This window comes from Mastigoproctus giganteus, chromosome 13 (genome assembly GCF_048544385.1).
Source record: "Mastigoproctus giganteus isolate SK-2022 chromosome 13, ASM4854438v1, whole genome shotgun sequence".
Lineage (NCBI taxonomy): Eukaryota > Metazoa > Arthropoda > Arachnida > Uropygi > Thelyphonidae > Mastigoproctus > Mastigoproctus giganteus.
In genome coordinates this window covers 30,218,008-30,236,562 of record NC_143587.1, presented here as the reverse complement: position 1 = coordinate 30,236,562, position 18,555 = coordinate 30,218,008, and the positions used below count along the sequence as shown (strand labels likewise).

The window sequence follows — 18,555 nt, the reverse complement described above, 5'->3', positions numbered from 1 at the left end:
CTTTGTTTCTAGATGCTGCAATTTGCAGAACTTAGCCTTTCTTGGTAAGAGGACCCCTTCATTCCCCTCACCAATCTTGTTGCACTTCTCTGTACTCACTGAAGCCACTCTATATCCTTCCTAAAATGAGGCCTCCAGACCTGTACGCAGTACTCAAGGCATGGCCTGACCATTGCCTTATACAAAAGGGATGATCACCTCCTTTTCCCTACTAGCAAAATTCCTGTACATCATTGACAATACCCTATGACCTGCTCTGGCAGCCTGCCTGCCTGCCTGCACTGCTCAGAAAACTTCATATCTGACTGAACAATTACTCTCAGGTCTTTTTCATTCTCTACACCACCCTAAGTGTAGTACCACACAGTTGGTATGTTTGTCTGGGGTTAGTTCTACCCATATGCAGTACTTTGCATTTGTCAATGAAAGAGACCAAATTAATTAAGAACCTGCATTAATGTGACTGACCAGTGCACATAAGTGTTTTCATGTTCTCAATCATATAGTAATTTTTCCTTTTTTCTTTCCAGGCTAGCCGTTATAGTGAAGAAGCTCATAATATAGGTAGCTTAAATTGTACACAGGTATCAGCAGAATTAAAGATGGCAAGATCTCTTGTAAGATTAGCAGAAATTCAAGCTACATTACAGGAACAGAAGTATGTTATCATTATATATATATTTATATAGAATACATTTTTTCTAAAGTAATAGTTCATTGTAAATGCAAGGATTGTGTAGACCTAATACAGATATAAGGCCAGGTGTTTTTTGGAGATGGGGGTTCTAGATTACAAATTCCTGTGCAGTATATATGATAGCTGATTGTAAAAGTACTAAGATGGGTTTAATCCCCTTCAAAGTAGGCTCTTTTGTTATATACTTTTTTATATAATACACATATATTAAGTTAAAATGGCTCTTGATGGTTGCCAGCTTCTTTAACCAGTTCAAAAATAGTCAACTTCTGCTCATTTTGTACTGAGTTACTCACTTCACTATCAGATTGTTGTGTCCTCAAATGCTAATTACATTGGTTGATATGTTTCAGTCACTGTATTTCTGATTTTCACACAAAATGTAATACATACTTATTCTGTTATCTTGTACTATTTCTAAGATTACAGAATAAGTAACACATTAAATACTAACTTCAGACACTGAGCATGAATGGCTGAAATGAGAATGAACTGTAAGCACACCTAAATATGCAGCAATAGTATTTGTACACTAGGCAATCGTATGTATACCTATGGTCTATATTCAAGGTGGGATCAAATTTTTGGATTGAATTGTTAAAAACATCTAAACGTTAAATTAAAAAAGCTTATTTTATTTGTAGCCTGTGTTTAGAATTTTTTTAAAGTGGCACTTTGGTTGCATCTGCATAAAGATTTACTTTTCTCTGTTGTTGATTATAATTCTGTGATATATTAAGTTAAAATGGCTCTTGATGGTTGCCAGCTTCTTTAACCAGTTCAAAAATAGTCAACTTCTGCTCATTTTGTACTGAGTTACTCACTTCACTATCAGATTGTTGTGTCCTCAAATGCTAATTACATTGGTTGATATGTTTCAGTCACTGTATTTCTGATTTTCACACAAAATGTAATACATACTTATTCTGTTATCTTGTACTATTTCTAAGATTACAGAATAAGTAACACATTAAATACTAACTTCAGACACTGAGCATGAATGGCTGAAATGAGAATGAACTGTAAGCACACCTAAATATGCAGCAATAGTATTTGTACACTAGGCAATCGTATGTATACCTATGGTCTATATTCAAGGTGGGATCAAATTTTTGGATTGAATTGTTAAAAACATCTAAACGTTAAATTAAAAAAGCTTATTTTATTTGTAGCCTGTGTTTAGAATTTTTTTAAAGTGGCACTTTGGTTGCATCTGCATAAAGATTTACTTTTCTCTGTTGTTGATTATAATTCTGTGATATATTAAGTTAAAATGGCTCTTGATGGTTGCCAGCTTCTTTAACCAGTTCAAAAATAGTCAACTTCTGCTCATTTTGTACTGAGTTACTCACTTCACTATCAGATTGTTGTGTCCTCAAATGCTAATTACATTGGTTGATATGTTTCAGTCACTGTATTTCTGATTTTCACACAAAATGTAATACATACTTATTCTGTTATCTTGTACTATTTCTAAGATTACAGAATAAGTAACACATTAAATACTAACTTCAGACACTGAGCATGAATGGCTGAAATGAGAATGAACTGTAAGCACACCTAAATATGCAGCAATAGTATTTGTACACTAGGCAATCGTATGTATACCTATGGTCTATATTCAAGGTGGGATCAAATTTTTGGATTGAATTGTTAAAAACATCTAAACGTTAAATAAAAAAAGCTTATTTTATTTGTAGCCTGTGTTTAGAATTTTTTTAAAGTGGCACTTTGGTTGCATCTGCATAAAGATTTACTTTTCTCTGTTGTTGATTATAATTCTGTGATTTTTTTTTTTTTATTTTTTTAGAATGTCACTTTTTTTGACAAAGTTCTAAAAAATATTGCTTTTCATTGAAGAAATCATCCTCAGACTGCAGAAATGATTGTTGAAGCATACAGTGAAAAAGCTTTATCAAGAGGTAGGACATTTGAATGGTACAAGTACTTCAAAGATGGTTGTGATATCATTGAAGATGTGTGGAACAAATCACAAACTTATCTCCCACATTAGAAGCATTACTCGTTCAGCCATCAGATGCCCTTGTAAGTTGGAAGGAATGCCATATAGTAGTTGCCAGGCCATTGTAAGTGATATTTTAAACATGAAAAGATTATCAACTTTTTCCCCCCAAGTTTTTAATCGCAGATCAGATGGAAATAAGACTTGAACTTTCAAAAGAACTGGTTGAAATTTGTGATCATAATCTAGGATTTCTAAAAAACAAAGACTGGAAATGATGTGGTGTTATATTTATGATATGCAGCCAAAATATTGACCCTATGAATGGAAGTCTCATGTATTCCCAGAATAAAATAATAATAATAATAAAAAAAATTGGATTGCAAGTCTAAAGGTAAATTCTTAGAATGATTTTTTGGCTATAAAGGTATAATTCAATATGAATTTATACCAGGATGTCATACAGTTATAAGACATATTAATAAGACTATATACTTAAAAATCGTTAAGTGCTTGAGAAATGCAATTTTGCAGTGTGATTTTAATTTCTCTTCCCCTCAAAACTCATTTAATGGTATAACAATTAAAAATGTAATTTCTTTATAATAAAAAGTAAATTATAATATTTTTGATATTATAATTTTCTGGTGGCTCAGTCACAAGTGCAGTGAAGGACTTATAAAAAATGACTTTGAAGAAGCTATAATGCAATTATAAAACTGATGGAAAAGAAAACATAAATAGCTGAGATCATTATTTTGAAAAATACAATGTGGAATTATATTTATTTAAATAAAAATTCAGTCCTGGGACTTTTTGATCCTTTCATTTATATGAATACACTGTGAATGCCACATAATACAAAAAGTTCTGCAGGTCACTAACTGCACTTCAAAAGGGTGTCAATCAGATGACATAGAGCCCAAAATATTATAGTATTTTCTGATTTTCAATGCAGTTATATAACTGATGGAAAAGAATACATAAATAGCTGAGATCATTATTTTGAAAAATACAATGTGGAATTATATTTATTTAAATAAAAATTCAGTCCTGGGACTTTTTGAACCTCTCATTTATATGAATACACTGTTGAATGTCACAGATATACAAAAAGTTCTGCAGGTCACTAACTGCACTTCAAAAAGGTGTCAATCAGATGAAGTAGATCCCAAAATATAGTATTTTAAACATGTTCTTAAGTATTAGTCTTTATGATAGTATAGTGGTTTTGTCACTTGTTTGGATAGGTCTGCATTTGAATCCTGTCAGACTACAGTCTTTTGAATCCTTTGAGACCTCTTCAATTAAGAGTATAGTTAGCTGATCTCAGGCTGAGAAAGTAGGGTTTCCCCATCAATTATTCATTTTTTAAATCTTCACATGCAAATCAGCCAATGTGCCCACTTGTGCAAATGTCCACCTGGCACAATATGGCCTAAGAATTTGATGCACTATAAAACCAACTTAACAACAACCCAAGCATTACAGAGGTTGAGTGAAGAAAGGGTTGGTTGTGGTCCTAGGGTAACATACACTGATACAGGTATGCACACTGCAGATTAAGCTTGTACGTGTCCATTATTAACTGTTGCATTGGTATATCAACTTCAATAAACCAACTACAGTGGAGTTGTAAACCCCTAATCCCTGCCATACAGAGCATAAATGTAAATTTATTAATTAAAGACTGACTCAGATCCTGTGGTAATATAACTGACACTGGTGCACACATTGCAAGATTGATTCTATACATTTCTACAGGAAAGCATGGCCTATCATTAGCTGTTGAGGTAGCATTATCAGCTGTAGTAAAAGGGTTACAGTGAAGTTATAAATTCTTGGCTGAAGCGACCACAGTGTGTATAAACAGAAATTTATTCATTTTATTATAATAGCAATGAGTTTTTAAAGTTACCCACATGGTCGTTCCATAAACTCATAAAATTTTGTGGAGATCGCAGGAATTGTAAACAATTATATGATTTGTTTACAGTATAGGGACAGCAATATTCGTAACATACAAAGTATGGGAATAAAGTTCCAGGATTGGTTCTGTTGTGGTCATGTTCGATGAGTTTGGAAATAAATGGAAGTAGCACGTTGTAGTTCAAACTGCTCCAACAGATGGTGGTACAGAGATTATCCAGTAGGCTGACAGGTTGCAAGTAACAACCAGTTTCATTAGTAACATTAATGTTCTATGTCATGATTTTGCAATGGAAAAACAAATGAATGTCAAATTTTGCTTTAAACTGGGAAAATCTGCAATGAAACATTGTATTATGGTAATGAAACATTAAGTCACATAAACCAGTGTGTTTGAATGGTATAAGTGGTTCAGAGACAGATGTGAGGATTTTTGCAATGATCCAAGAAGTGGGCATCCATCAACCTCTTGAAATGAGGACAGGGTTGCAACTTCAGGGAATTGTTCGGTTACTAGATACTTGAGCCCCTGACAATTCCCCAGTTTTATTTGCCATTAGAGCATCCACCCATTTATTTAGTAACTCAGTTTCATCTAGTAATGCACCAAGTTTTAATTTGAGATCAATACACTCCTTATATTGGGCACAAGGAGAGGAATCATTAGCTGAGCTAGGCTTATCTACTGAAGTGCATACCACAGGCTATACAAGTAATGAATTATGACCTCTTATGTGAATAGTCTGTGGACATTTCTGTGTGAACCATGATATCCTTGGTGAAACGTGTTCAGAGTGGATCTTGTAGCAATCATTATTAATCCTGCAGTGATAGTGCAGGACCTGACAGGTGAAAATTTTCTTTTTAATTTCTGGCAAAAGTTTACAGATTTTTTGAATTCTGTAAACTACAGGCAACTGTAAAGTACAGGCAACCCCTCCCTACACACACATAACACGGGTGGTTGCCTAAACACAGTTTTGCTCTAACACAATTTTGCTCTAACATGACTAGAGAATTGCAGAAAACCTCGCATAACACAATATTTTTGAGCTTTTGTTTGGGAGAAACCCTGCTATTATGTTGGATGTAATTTTTCAACATTTCCATTCTTTTTTGCAAATTCCCACTGTTAAACAGGGATTGTTGACTTAACATTAATTGTTAATCATAATGCCAGTTGTTATGCAAAAAAAAAATAAATAAATAAATATTGGGAAATCTCCGTGTTGGGTTCTGTGCTGCTGAACTTGTGATTGTTTGAAACCATAAAAAATTGTGACTTTGAAGCATGCAGCTGATGCCTTTTAATGGTTTTGTAAAGTTATTTTTGCTTTTATAAGTCATTCAAACATTAATGTACCTATCACCTAATACAACTTTAATTCAGCCATTAGATCAAGTCATTATATCTACCCTAACATCAGAAAATCAGTTTTTGATTTTTGATGTTAAATTTGAAAAAAATTCGCAATCAATTTTGTAAAAAATTGATTCTGAATCTATTGAACTGTTGGAGGCATGGAAACATTTTTTGATTGTGGACTGTATCAGAATCATAGCTTTATCACTCAAAGAAGTAAAACCATCAACATTAAATGAGTGTTGGAAAAATGTATGGCCAGAGTTAGTTCATTCAAGAAATATGGTCGAACCGGCAGAAAGCGGAATCGGTGCCATAGTAGAACTTACTAAGTCGGTAGGAGGGCACGGTTTTGATGATATGACTACTGAAGACGCTCAAGAATTACTGGTAGAAAAAGTGGCTGGCAAAACAGATTTGGTGGAAATGGCATTGTAGGTAAACCAAATAAATTTTACACTAAAAAGCATACGGGAAGGCATAAACTTAGTCGAGCAGTTAGAATCTTATTTTTCAAATGCAGATCATTCGACTGAAAGGAGCACAAAGTGCAAAAGAGAGCTTCAAAAACGCTTAGCTCCATACCATGAAATTTAAAGAGAGCAGAAGATACACGAAATCTAGATGCTGCAGAAGAAAGGTCAGAAGGTGAAGTTATTCTGCAACAGAGAAAATGTTCTTGTTTGATTGTGCTTAGCAGTGAAGAGGAAGAAAATTAAATGGACATTTATCTGACATATATGTATGACAGTTTGTAAGACGTTTATTCAGTTATTCTATTTTTAATAAAAATTAAGTTTCCAGTAGTTATAAAAAAAATTATGTATTTTTGTTAGCTTTTGAAACGTAACCCCCCTCCTCCTTTTTTTTTTTTTTTTTTTTTTTGTACTGGTTCTTAGCCTGTACATCGTTTCACACTACACAAGATTTTAGGAACATTACTGTGTTATACGAGGGTTATCTGTATTTCATTTTTCCTTAGTAGATTACAATACTTTGTGTATGTAATTTCAATTTTTTTGTTTTAATAAAATTCAAAATTTATTAATTCTGCTGAAAATTTAAAAAAAAAAAAGTTAGAGCCATAAATTATAAATTTGAAACTTAGTTTCTTCTGTTTTCCAGTTTTAAAAAACCATTAAATCTGCTTATTATGTGTATTCCATTTTCATTTTTTTATTTTTTTTATTTCACATTTGGTACTAAGTGAAGCACACGATTTTGAGTATTGCTAGCTCTATCCCAAGTGAATATTGTCTTTCATGCTTTTTGAATAATAATGACAAAATTTATTATTATTCAAAAATAACAAATACTCTCAATAACACTCATTTAAGACAGTTTATCTATAGAGCACTTAGGAGAGAGTTCTTTAAATACAGTCTGTTCTATTCTTTATGTTCAGCAAACAGAATTTGCCTTCACAATGAATTATACTTGTATTGTAGTACTTTCAAATAAATGACATCTCCAAGCAGTTAATTTCTCATTTATTGAAACTTGATATCCATTGATAAAGTGGGAAATTCTGTAAATAACTACAGGCAGTCTAAAAGTAAGTAAACTTGAACTGTAAACAAACAATTCCAAGCTTCATAGTATTGTGTGGTAGAGTTGCCATGCTAACACTACCACAAGGCAAAAATAGAAGACATAGCACATGCATGCCCTATAGGTCTTCTCTCATTCTAATAAAATGATGCAATAAAATTTAAAAAACATACCAAGCAAAAATTTGTCTTCAACCAATAGTTAATATTGGGACTTTTTTTTTTTTTTTTTTTGAGGACTCTCAGAAAGAAAAGAAAAAACTTCTTACTGGATTGTAGGAAGTTTTCTTTTATCCATTAAGCTGATAAACTACTCTTGCTATGTCTTTCCCATTCAAGTTGCCTAAAGATATTTTTAGCATATCCTTTACCATTATCTCACATGACATGGATTCAACATTCACTTTGACTTGATCATGCTCTGTAAACCACCTTGTTGCTTTCAAACAGCTTTTAATAAGCAGCATAATATCCTTGTTCCTTTGCTCCTCTGTGTCCCTTCTAAATATTCTAAAATTTGTGTGTCCCTATATCAGGATAGCACCATATTTCAGGGTGTTTTTTTTTTTACCCCAAGCACAAAAGGTGTTAGAACCTATAGTACTTTAGTGCCATGCATGGGTAGAAGGTTGAGAAGATGAAAAAAATTCTTATCTTGAACAGCCTCAGCACACTTACTGGAAAAACCAAGATTTAGATAAAGCACCAGATTTTAAGGTGAAGTGTGGAATAAAGGATTTCATCCCTACAAGAATAATTTCACTGGCATGATCTGAACAAACGTTGACATCAGAAGAAAAGAAATAGCGCAGATCATCCCATTTTGCATTCTTGTAATGCCAAACAATACGAGGTTGAGAATGGCCAAGAGAGAAAGGCTCCATTGCAGAAGAGACCATCACCAAGTTGTAATCTGAGGTGCCCAGAAGACCCCTCACCTCAACCATGTACTTAGAAGAGTTGTTTGTGAGAAAAAGTCTTGGCTGTGTGGTTAGGATTATCTGGTAGGTAAATGAACAATCTGTGCAAGGTTATTAGTAATTGCAAAAGCCTCAGCATTTCAACCAGCTAGATCCATGTGACTAGAAAATGGAAGCCAGATAAAGTTATGAACATTAAAATCACCAAGGAAAATTATCTCACTCTTAGGAAAGTTGAACTGGAGAAAGTCAAGTTTCAAAGAGAGGAAGTCAAACTGTTCTTAGTGATTAGGGGAGTTGGGAGAATGATAGAGGTAACAGATGAATTTGACAGAATGGGATAAAGATATCTTAAGCCAGAGAAAATCGAAGAGAGGATATTCCAAATTACTGTCTCTGACAGGGAATATCTGAGTGGACATATGCACAAAGTACCCTTGAAGTGAAAGGAATCATACAATGAATAATTAGGACAACTGAGATGAGCAGTGGTTGAAACAACTGATAGTTTGGATTCTGTCAGAAAAAAGTACATGGAAAGTTTTGGCAGATTGTAAGTGGAAATGGACATCATTGAGATTGGAACTGAGCCCACGTATATTTGTGAAATGAACGAGGAAACGTATGGGACGTTTAGATATTTTTGCAGATAAGTTTGCTCTATTAGTTTGACTATGCGTGATGTATTCAGTAGTAAGAAAAGGCGGAGAGGACATTTATGAGGTTGATGTGGCTTACACTGAGCAAAAATATACCCAGCTCCTTGACACGATGTAGCCTCGACAATGTCCCCCACGTACACATTATTCGGACTCCCAGATATTGATCACAATCCATAATGGAAGAGATGGGGGGGGGGTTGCTGGAGTTTTCTTCTGGAGACTAAGCATGGGTTCCACTACTTCAAGCCTCCATAAGCAAATTGGTGGTATTTCGCTGGTTGATGTCATCTACCACCTAGTATTACCTGGTAGAACAGAGGGACGGAATTCCTCCATGTGGTGGGATCCACATGGAGGAATGATGCACCTTGACCCCTGCTTACATTGGGGGTTATACCCAGAGTTACAAACAGTCCCACCATAGTGAAGGTGCAAGCGGAGGATTTAGTTGTCGCAGAACAACCAGACTGTCGAAATTTGGCCCACTTCACTTGAGTGACACCTGAATGTCAGTTCCATCAGCATTTTAGATCCCAGGGATAGCAACCCAGCTTGACATATCTGAGAGAATGTCTGTTACAGCCTCAAGGACCAAATTTGTTCCTACAATGTCAGAAATAGTTGATCTGCCTAGAGAAGCTCAAGTTTTCAAATTTTATTTACAGTGATTCTTGCATTACTCTATAGGTAGGTTAAATTATGGATTTCATGTAATTCTGTATTTGCATGTAACTACTGGGGATTGTTGTCTAATTCATTGATTCTTTCTGTATATACAGAAAGGTGTCTCACAAATATTCTTGATGCAGGTGCAAGTGTAGTCTTGGTCGATATCCTAAATCTAAGTCATGTTGATTTTTGCTGATGGTTGACGGCTGTTGATTTTTTAAAAAATAAAAATAAAACTCTTATACAATGGGGGATAATGATTTTATTTTTTGAATTTTAAGCTACTATAATAATTTCATTTTTCTGTTTTTATAATAATATAAATTTTTTTTTGTTTTATTCTTGAATAAGAATTCATTCTCTTTTTTATGGATATCTGTTTATTATTCTTAAAAATTATCCTGTATTTCTTTCAAGGTAACTTTAATGCAGAGACACTTGAATTGCATCGAAAAAGTAGTTTAATTAATAATAAGGAAGAGAGAGAGTCAAATTAGCATTAGTAGAGGCATATGATGCAAGAAAGCAAGCTTCTTAGCCAAAAAAAAAAAAAAAACCTTTCCATTCACACCAAATGTTTGTTTAGCCTTAAACTTATGTAAGTTGTTGACCTCCACTACAACAGATGGAAGTTTGTTCCAACTTCCAACCACCTGCTGGCTAAAGGCAAATTTCTGCACAACTATTCTACAGTTGTCTTTCCTCAGTTTGAGTTTGTCCCCTTAGGTGAGTAATCTGACCAAGAGGAAGAATCCTGTCAGCATTGAGTTTGCTCAAACCATTCAACAGGCCTTATACACCTAAATTAGATCACTCTCAGGTCCCTAGTCTCCAGACACTGCAATTTGTAGAACTTACGCCTTTCTTATTAACCGCAACCCTTTATTCCACTCACCAATCTTGTTGCCCTTATCTGTACTCATTCCAGCAGCTCTACATCCTTCCTAAAATTAGGCCTCCAGACCTGTATGCACTACTCAAGGTGTGGCCTGACCATTGCCTTATACAATGGGAAAATCACCTCCTTACCCCTGCTAGCAAAATTCCTGTATGTCATTGACAAGACACCATGAGCTACTCTTGCAGCCTGTCTGCACTGCTCAGAAAACTTTATATCTGACTGCGAAATTGCCCCCAGGTCCTTTTAATTCTCCACTAACCTGAGTTTAGTACCAACCAGTTGGTACGTTGCTCTGGGGTTACTGCTACTTATATGGAGTACTTTACATTTGTCAATGTTAAACTTCATTTGCCACCTCTCAGCCCATCTGCCCAACTTTTCTAGATCCTGTTGCAGTAATGTACTATCATTACTGTCATTAACAATCCTGCAAACTTTCATATTGTCTGCAAATTTAGACATTGACGCTGATGTAACTTCATCAATATCATTGATAAATACAGCAGACAACGATGGGTGCAATACCAAACCCTGGAAGACTCTACTAATAACATTAGTGTACGAAGAGCAATGTCCATTGATTTCCGCTCTATCTTCTCCCACTCAACCATCTTGTAATTACATCGCCATTTGATCCCCCTTCATGAATTGGGGACACATTTGCACATCTCCAGTCCACGGAGACGTCCCCCTGATTCCAAGGAAGCTTTCATAATTATGTCTTCTAAGGGTTTGCTTACTTCCTTTGCTGCTTCCTTTAATATAACTGGATAGATCTATTTAATATAACTAGATGCCTTTCTTATGTTCTATTTCAAAAATTTTCTCCTACACTTTGCTGCTCTTGATTATTACAAAATTGTATAGCTCCCTGCCAGAGTTTGATAAAATTCTGGCCTCCACTTCCCTACAGACCTCTTCATGCGTAAGTGTAGATGCAAAATACTCATTTAGTTTGTCAGCTCTCTCAGCAGGTTCATCAAGAATCGAACCATCAATGTCAAATGGACCAATCGAATTCATCCCCTTCCTTCTAGAGTTTACTTAAGTAAAGAAGTCTTTACCATTTTTCTTTGCATCCTTTGCCAAAGATTTCTCGTAATCTGCCTTTGCTTGCATAACATCCTTTGTGACTTGATTATGCACTATCTTATATCTACCATAGGCATCTGTGTCTCAGAATTTTTATATTTTGAGTAGAAGCCTAGTAGCTTCTACTCAAATTATATTTTGAAGCCTAGTAGCTTCCAAGATTAATTCTCTTGGTAACATCATCAGTTGGCCCCACTGTATAGAATTTAAAATCTGTCTGAGACCACTGTATTAGCATTAGTAGAGGCATTTGATGCAAGAAAGCAAGCTTATGCAGCATCAGCAAAAAAAAAAAAAAAAAAACCCACTTCCACTTCACCCTGTTCGTTCAAAATACCTGTCCAGCTGAGCCTTAAACCTATTTAGGCTATCAACCTCCACGACAAGGGATGGAAGTCTGTTCCACCAACCAACCACCCACTGGCTAAAGGCAAATTTCCGCACGTCTATCCTACATCTGTCTTTCCTCAATTTGAATTTATGCCCTCACAGGTGATTATTCTGAGCTAGAGGAAGAATCCCATCAGCATTGAGCATGCTCAAACCATTCAAGGCTTTATACACCTCTGTCAGATCACCTCACTGGTGCCGTCTCCAGACACTGTAATTTGTAAAACTTAAGCCTTTCTTCGTAAGAGCACCCTTTGTTCCATTCACTAATCTTGTTGCCCTTCTCTGTACTCGTTCCAGCAGCTCTACATCCTTGAAATGAGGCCTCCAGACCTGTATACAGTACTCTAGGTGTGGCCTGACCATTGCCTTATACAAGGGAATAATCACCTCCTTATCCCTGCTGGAAAAATTCCTGTATATCATTGACAATACACCATGAGCTACTCTTGCAGCCCGTCTGCACTGCTCAGAGAACTTCATATCTGCCTGCACAACCACCCCCAAGTCCCTTTCATTCTCTACCACTGTCAGTGTAGTACCACAGAGTTGATACGTTGCTCTGGGGTTGCTGTTTCCCATGTGTAGTACTTTACATTTGTCAATGTTAAACTTCATTTGCCACCTCTCAGCCCATCTGCTCAACCTTTCCAGATCCTGTTGCAGCAGCATAGTGTCAGTAGTGTCCTTGACAACCCTGCCTACCTTTGTATCGTCTGAAAACTTGGACATTAAACTTGATATACCATCATCAATATCATTTATAAATACTGAAAACTTGGACATTAAACTTGATATACCATCATCAATATCATTTATAAATACAGAAAACAATAATGGACCCAACACTGAGCCCTGAGGGACTCCACTAATAACATTAGTCCACGATGAGCAGTGTCCATTGATTACCACTCTCTGTCTTCTCCCCCTCAACCACCCCTTTATCCATAGCAGCAATTTGCCTCCAATGTCACAATGCTCATTTGTGTAGCAGTCTTCCATGTGCAACAGTATCAAAAGCCTTTCTAAGATCCAAGTATATAATATCAAAGCTATTCCTTGCATCCAGTTCTTTTGTGACTGCATCATAGTATCCAATCAATTTGGTCAAGCAAGACTTCCCCTTAACAAAACCATGCTGTGTCCGAGCTATAACCGAAGTCTTGTCTAAATGATCCTGCAGTGCTTCTTTAACCAGTGCCTCCATTAATTTTCCCGGAACAGAAGTTAAGCTCACAGGTCTATAATTACTTGTGTCAGCCTTTGATCCTCCTTTGTGAATTGGGGTCACATTTGCACATTTCCAGTCTATGGGTACCTCCCCTGAGTCCAAGGAAGCTCTCATAATTATGGCTAAGGGTTTGCTTACTTCCTTTGCTGCCTCCTTTAATATAACTGGATAGATCCCATCCACCCCGGGTGCTTTTCTTGTGTTTATCTTCAACAACCTCTCCTCCACCTTACTCTCAGTTATTACAAGATTCTCTAGGTTACTGCCAGAGTTGAATACACCTCTGGCATTCCCCTCACTGAATAACTCCTCATGTGTGAATGTCGATGCAAAATATTCATTTAGTTTGTTAGCTACCTGAGCAGGATCATCAACAGTTGACCCATCAATATCAAGTGGACCAATCTGATTCATCCCCTTCCTTCTAGAGTTTACATAAGTAAAGAACTCTTTGCTGTGTTTCTTTGCATCCCTTGCCAAGGATTTCTCGTAATCTGCCTAACCTCCTTTGTAACTTGGTAGCATATCAACTTGTATCTATAATAGGCTACTGTGTCATGTGTTAATTTGTAAGTATCCCATGCATTTTTCTTCTCTGCCATATGCCTCATAAGTTCATCTGACATCCATTTTGGCCTAAACCTTGAACAATATTTCTTAGTTGGTATGTAAAGCCTAGTAGCTTCCAAGATAAGTTCTTTGAATGCTTCCCATTTTGAATTTGCTGTTGGTAACATCATCAGTTGGTCCCACTGTATAGAATTTAAATACTGTCTCAGTCCATTGTAGTCGCCTTTACGGAAGCGATAACCCTTCCCTTTACCCCTAATGGTAGTTACCTCTTTGAGTAAATCCCACTTCAGCACACTGTGATCACTGCCACCTAGTGGTTCATTTATCTGCAGATTCTTAATGCATGAAGAATCACTTCTGATAATCAAATCAAGAGTATTACTCCCTCTAGTTGCCTCCCGAACATGCTGATGTAGAAAACAATCATCCAATAAATCCACAAAAGCCCTGCTAGTGTGTGAGTGACCAGTCCCCAAATTCCAGTCAATATCTGGGAAATTAAAACTCCCATTATAAGACTCTGATTTACTGGCCCACTCTATTTCCCTGTACAGTTTCTTATTATACTCATCAGAGTCATTAGGCCTATAGCACACTCCTACTCTCAATTTTGATCTCCCAATGCTTATGTCACACCAAACTGACTCAACACTGCACTGTCCAGCGATGTCAACTGGCTTCACTTCCTTGGTTTTTATGTGTTTCTTCACTAATAGCATAACCCCTCCCCCCCTTCCTATCCTGTCTATCCTTTCTGTAGACATTGTACTCCCCAAATTCCAGTTCTGCATCCCCTTATATATGTGTGACACCACGTCTCTGATATCCCAACAATATCTGCCTTTGATGTTTTGAGCAATACCTCAAATTCATCAAATTTATTTACTAAACTCCTAGCATTGGTGTACACGCAAGTATACCTGCACCTGTTTCTATTCTTAGCTACCCTAACGCAACCCATGTGTTTACTTGTACCGCAATGGCTCCCAGCAGTCTCTGAAATATCATGCATCTTGTTTTTCAGGCTTCTGCTCATTCTAATAGAAGCAGTGCAAGAATCTCTTTCACCTCTGCCAGTGGCTACTGTCAATCTATTGGTCTTTGTCTCCCCCCCAAGCTAGCAGTTTTCCGACCCACCTAACACTGCCTCGATTGCATCAGCAAATATTCTTGCACCCTTTCTATTTAAGTGTATCCCATCCCTGTAGAAGCAATCTCTCCTGTTAACAAGTACAGTCCAGGCTGAAAAAAATTCTACCCCTTGAGCCTTGCACAATCTTTCCAGGGCCGAATTGATCGACAAGGCTCTCATCATATACTCTCTCCTATCGTGTCTGGGCAGTAGAAGCCTAGTTTTGAGTAGAAGCCTAGTAGCTTCCAAGATTAATTCTCTTGGTAACATCATCAGTTGGCCCCACTGTATAGAATTTAAAATCTGTCTGAGACCACTGTAGTCACCTTTATGAAAGAAAAAACTCTTCCCTTGACCCCTGATGGTAATTACATCTTTAAGTAAATCCCACATCAGTACACTGTGATCACTGCCACATAGTGGTTTCTTTATCTGCAGATTCATGAAGAATCACTGCTGGGATAATCAGATCAAGAGTATTACTCCCTCTGGTTGCCTTTCAAAAGTGCTGCTGTAGAAAACAGTCCTCTAATAATTTCACAAAAGTCTTGGTAGTGTATGAGTGACCAACTCGCAAGTTTCAGTCTATATATGGGAAGTTAAAATCCACCATTATAAGACAATCTGATTTACTGGCCCACTCTACACCGTTGAGCCAAAACATTATGACCAGTGAGTCGTTATGCAAATTGAACAACTGCAGGTGAACTATGGTGCGGGTTGGGGCGCAGTACAAAAAACACCTGATACTGAGCTCCGTTAATCAGTGTTACTCTTGTTCTTCAGATGGGAAAGACAGAAGTATTAAGCGAGTTTGACAAAGTCCAAATTGTGATGGCCAGATGACTGGATCAGAGCATATCCGAAATGTCACAGCTGGTGGGGTGCTTACGGTCAGCCATGGTTAGTACCTACCAAAAGTAGTCCAAGGAGAGAAAACCCACGAACCGCCGGCAAGGTGTTGGACGACCATGGCTCATCGATGCTCGAGGTGGGTGAAGGCTTTCCCAGATGGTACGTAGCAACAGAAGGGCGACTGTGGCTCAGCTCACCTGTAATTGGAATGCTGGTGACGAGAGTAATGGGGCTGCATAGCCGCAGGCTGCTCCAAGTGCCCATGTTAACCACGGTTCACTGGCAACAGCGCCTACAATGGGCAAGCAAACATTGAAACTGGACCTTGAGTGATTGGAATAAGGTCGTCCTGGTCCAATGAATCGTGTTTCCTGTTGTGCCATGTGGATGGCCGGGTGCGTGCGTGTGTGTGTTGTTTACCTGGAGATGTGATGGCGGTGTCATGCTTTGGGCGATGTTCTTCTGGGATACTCTGGATCCAGTCATCCATGTGCTGGACACTCTGACGTCTACCACCTACCTAAACATCATTGCTGAACAGGTACACCCTTTCATGGCAACGGTCTTCCCCTCTGGCAGTGCCATCTTTCAGCAGGATAATGTGCCATGCTACACCGCCCGGATTCTTCGAGACTGGTTCACGGAACATGAGGAAGACTTCCAGGTATTGCCCTGGCCTCAAAATTCTGCAGACATCAATCTCATCGAGCATCTGTAGTTTGTGTTGGAACAGCAACTCCAAACTGCCGCATCTCAATCACGCACCTTACAGGAGTTAAAGGATCTGCTGGTTACGTGTTGGTACCAGATACCACAAGACACATTTAGAAATCTTGTAGCATCTATGCCTCACCTGGTACGAGCTGTTTTGTCTGCACGTGGTAGACCAACATCATATTAGGTAAGTGGTCATAATGTTTTGGTGCATTGGTGTATTTCTCTGTACAGTTGTTCATTGTACTCATCAGTATCATTAGGCCTATAACACACTCCTACTCTCAACTTGCTTTTCCCAGTGCTTATGTCACACCAAAGTGACTCAACACTGCACTGTCCACCCGTCAACTGGATGCACTTCCTTAGATTTTGTGTGTTTCTTAACTAACAGCATCAGCTCTCCTCCCCTTCTGCCCTTTCTGTGCACATTGTACCATCCAAATCTGCATTCTTTATCTCTGTGTGACACCATGTCTCTGATATCCCAATAACATCTGCCTTTGATGTCTTCACAAGCACATCAAATTTATTTACTATACTCCTAGCATTGGTGTGTACATGCAAGTATACATGCTCCTGTTCTTACTGTTAGTTACCCTAACACAGCCCATGTATTTACTTGTTCCATGGTGACTCCCAGCAGTCCTTGAAATCCCCAGTACCTTGCTTTCCAGGCTGCTGCTCATTCCAAAGAAGCAGTGCAAGAATCACTTTCACCTCTGCGTGTGGCAACTGATAATCTATTAGTCTGTTAATCTATTAATTATTTATCATGTCACTACAGTTTTATTGTGTTACCATAAACTGTTTTTTTTCCCTCTCCAGGATAATGTTCTTAAGACAACAAACAAAAGAATTAGAAGATTGGAAAAGTCAGAACACTTTTATGTCTGATTCCTAGTAAATATTGATAATTATAAAGAGTTGCACAAGGAATATTTTCTGAAAGTAGCTTTGTGAGGAAACAAAGCTAAGCAGAGACACCAAGAACAAGACTGTATGTACTTGTGCTTATACAGGAGCCATTGTACTGCCAGAAGGCAAATAATATTTCGATTCAGAATTGTTATTCTAATAACTTGTGGTCACTGCTCATTCAGAAGATATGGTAGTTTATGTACTTGAATTCTAAAAAAAGAAAAAAAACAAAAAAACATTTTGTAGTTTGTTTATATGATCATGTTAATTTGTTGGTATATGCACTGTGCTTTTGTTTTCATATGTGAAATATCACGTTTACTTTTCACGTTGTATATAGAATATGAGGTTAAAGGGGACCTATTTCCGACAATTTCAGCATGTTATTCGCACCATCAGATCAGACATAGCTGCATGAAGTGGTTGCTTACGCATATAGAGGGAGGGAAGGGGGGGGGGGTAGAGAGAGAGAGAAAAATTGATGGACTTAATATATTCCCAAACTTCAAAATAAAGGTGTGGTTTTTTTTTTTTTTTTTTACACACTCCATTTTAGTGTTTGAGAAACACAGAAAATCTGGGTAATGTTATGCGATATTTAATTTTATGAAAAGTTGTAAAAGTTGATATCATTGACATAGTGGATAATTACAAAATTAAATCCAGTGTTTAATTTTAACTGTGAGTTCATTTGTTAAATGCAATTTTTTTTTTTTTTTTTTTTTCTGCTGTTTATTAGTGATAAAGTTAATAAATCTTGTTTCTTGAGTGATAAAAATATTTTTTTTTCATGAGATCATAGGTACAGACCTTCATATGTGCATCGGATGCTAATTCCTTGATAAAAATATGAGACTGTTATTGATGGGATTATTTTATTCAGAGGGGCATTTTTGTGCACATGCACACACATGAATTGTATAAGGAAAATTTTAAAATGTGGATTGCTTCCTTGTTTTAAAAGTTATCTATATTATAATATTCACTTCAGAA

The 18,555-nt window shown here is 36.9% G+C and overlaps 1 protein-coding gene across 4 annotated transcripts in view; it reads left to right on the top strand.

Moving 5' to 3' along the window:
- wcy (WW domain-containing adapter protein with coiled-coil wacky) overlaps positions 1-18,004 on the top strand; it is a 252,625-nt gene extending 234,621 nt beyond the window's left edge. Inside the window, exons 12-13 of one of the 4 annotated variants that reach the window (XM_090388071.1) lie at positions 531-658; positions 17,470-18,004. In XM_090388071.1, coding sequence (XP_090244197.1) covers positions 531-658; positions 17,470-17,545 — 204 coding nt within the window. In that variant the 3' untranslated portion in view covers positions 17,546-18,004. Of the gene's footprint in view, positions 1-530; positions 659-2,507; positions 2,970-17,469 lie in introns of those variants that run through there. The other 3 variants (XM_090388070.1, XM_090388074.1, XM_090388073.1) reach the window with 3 other exon arrangements.
- Positions 18,005-18,555: the final 551 nt, after the last annotated feature.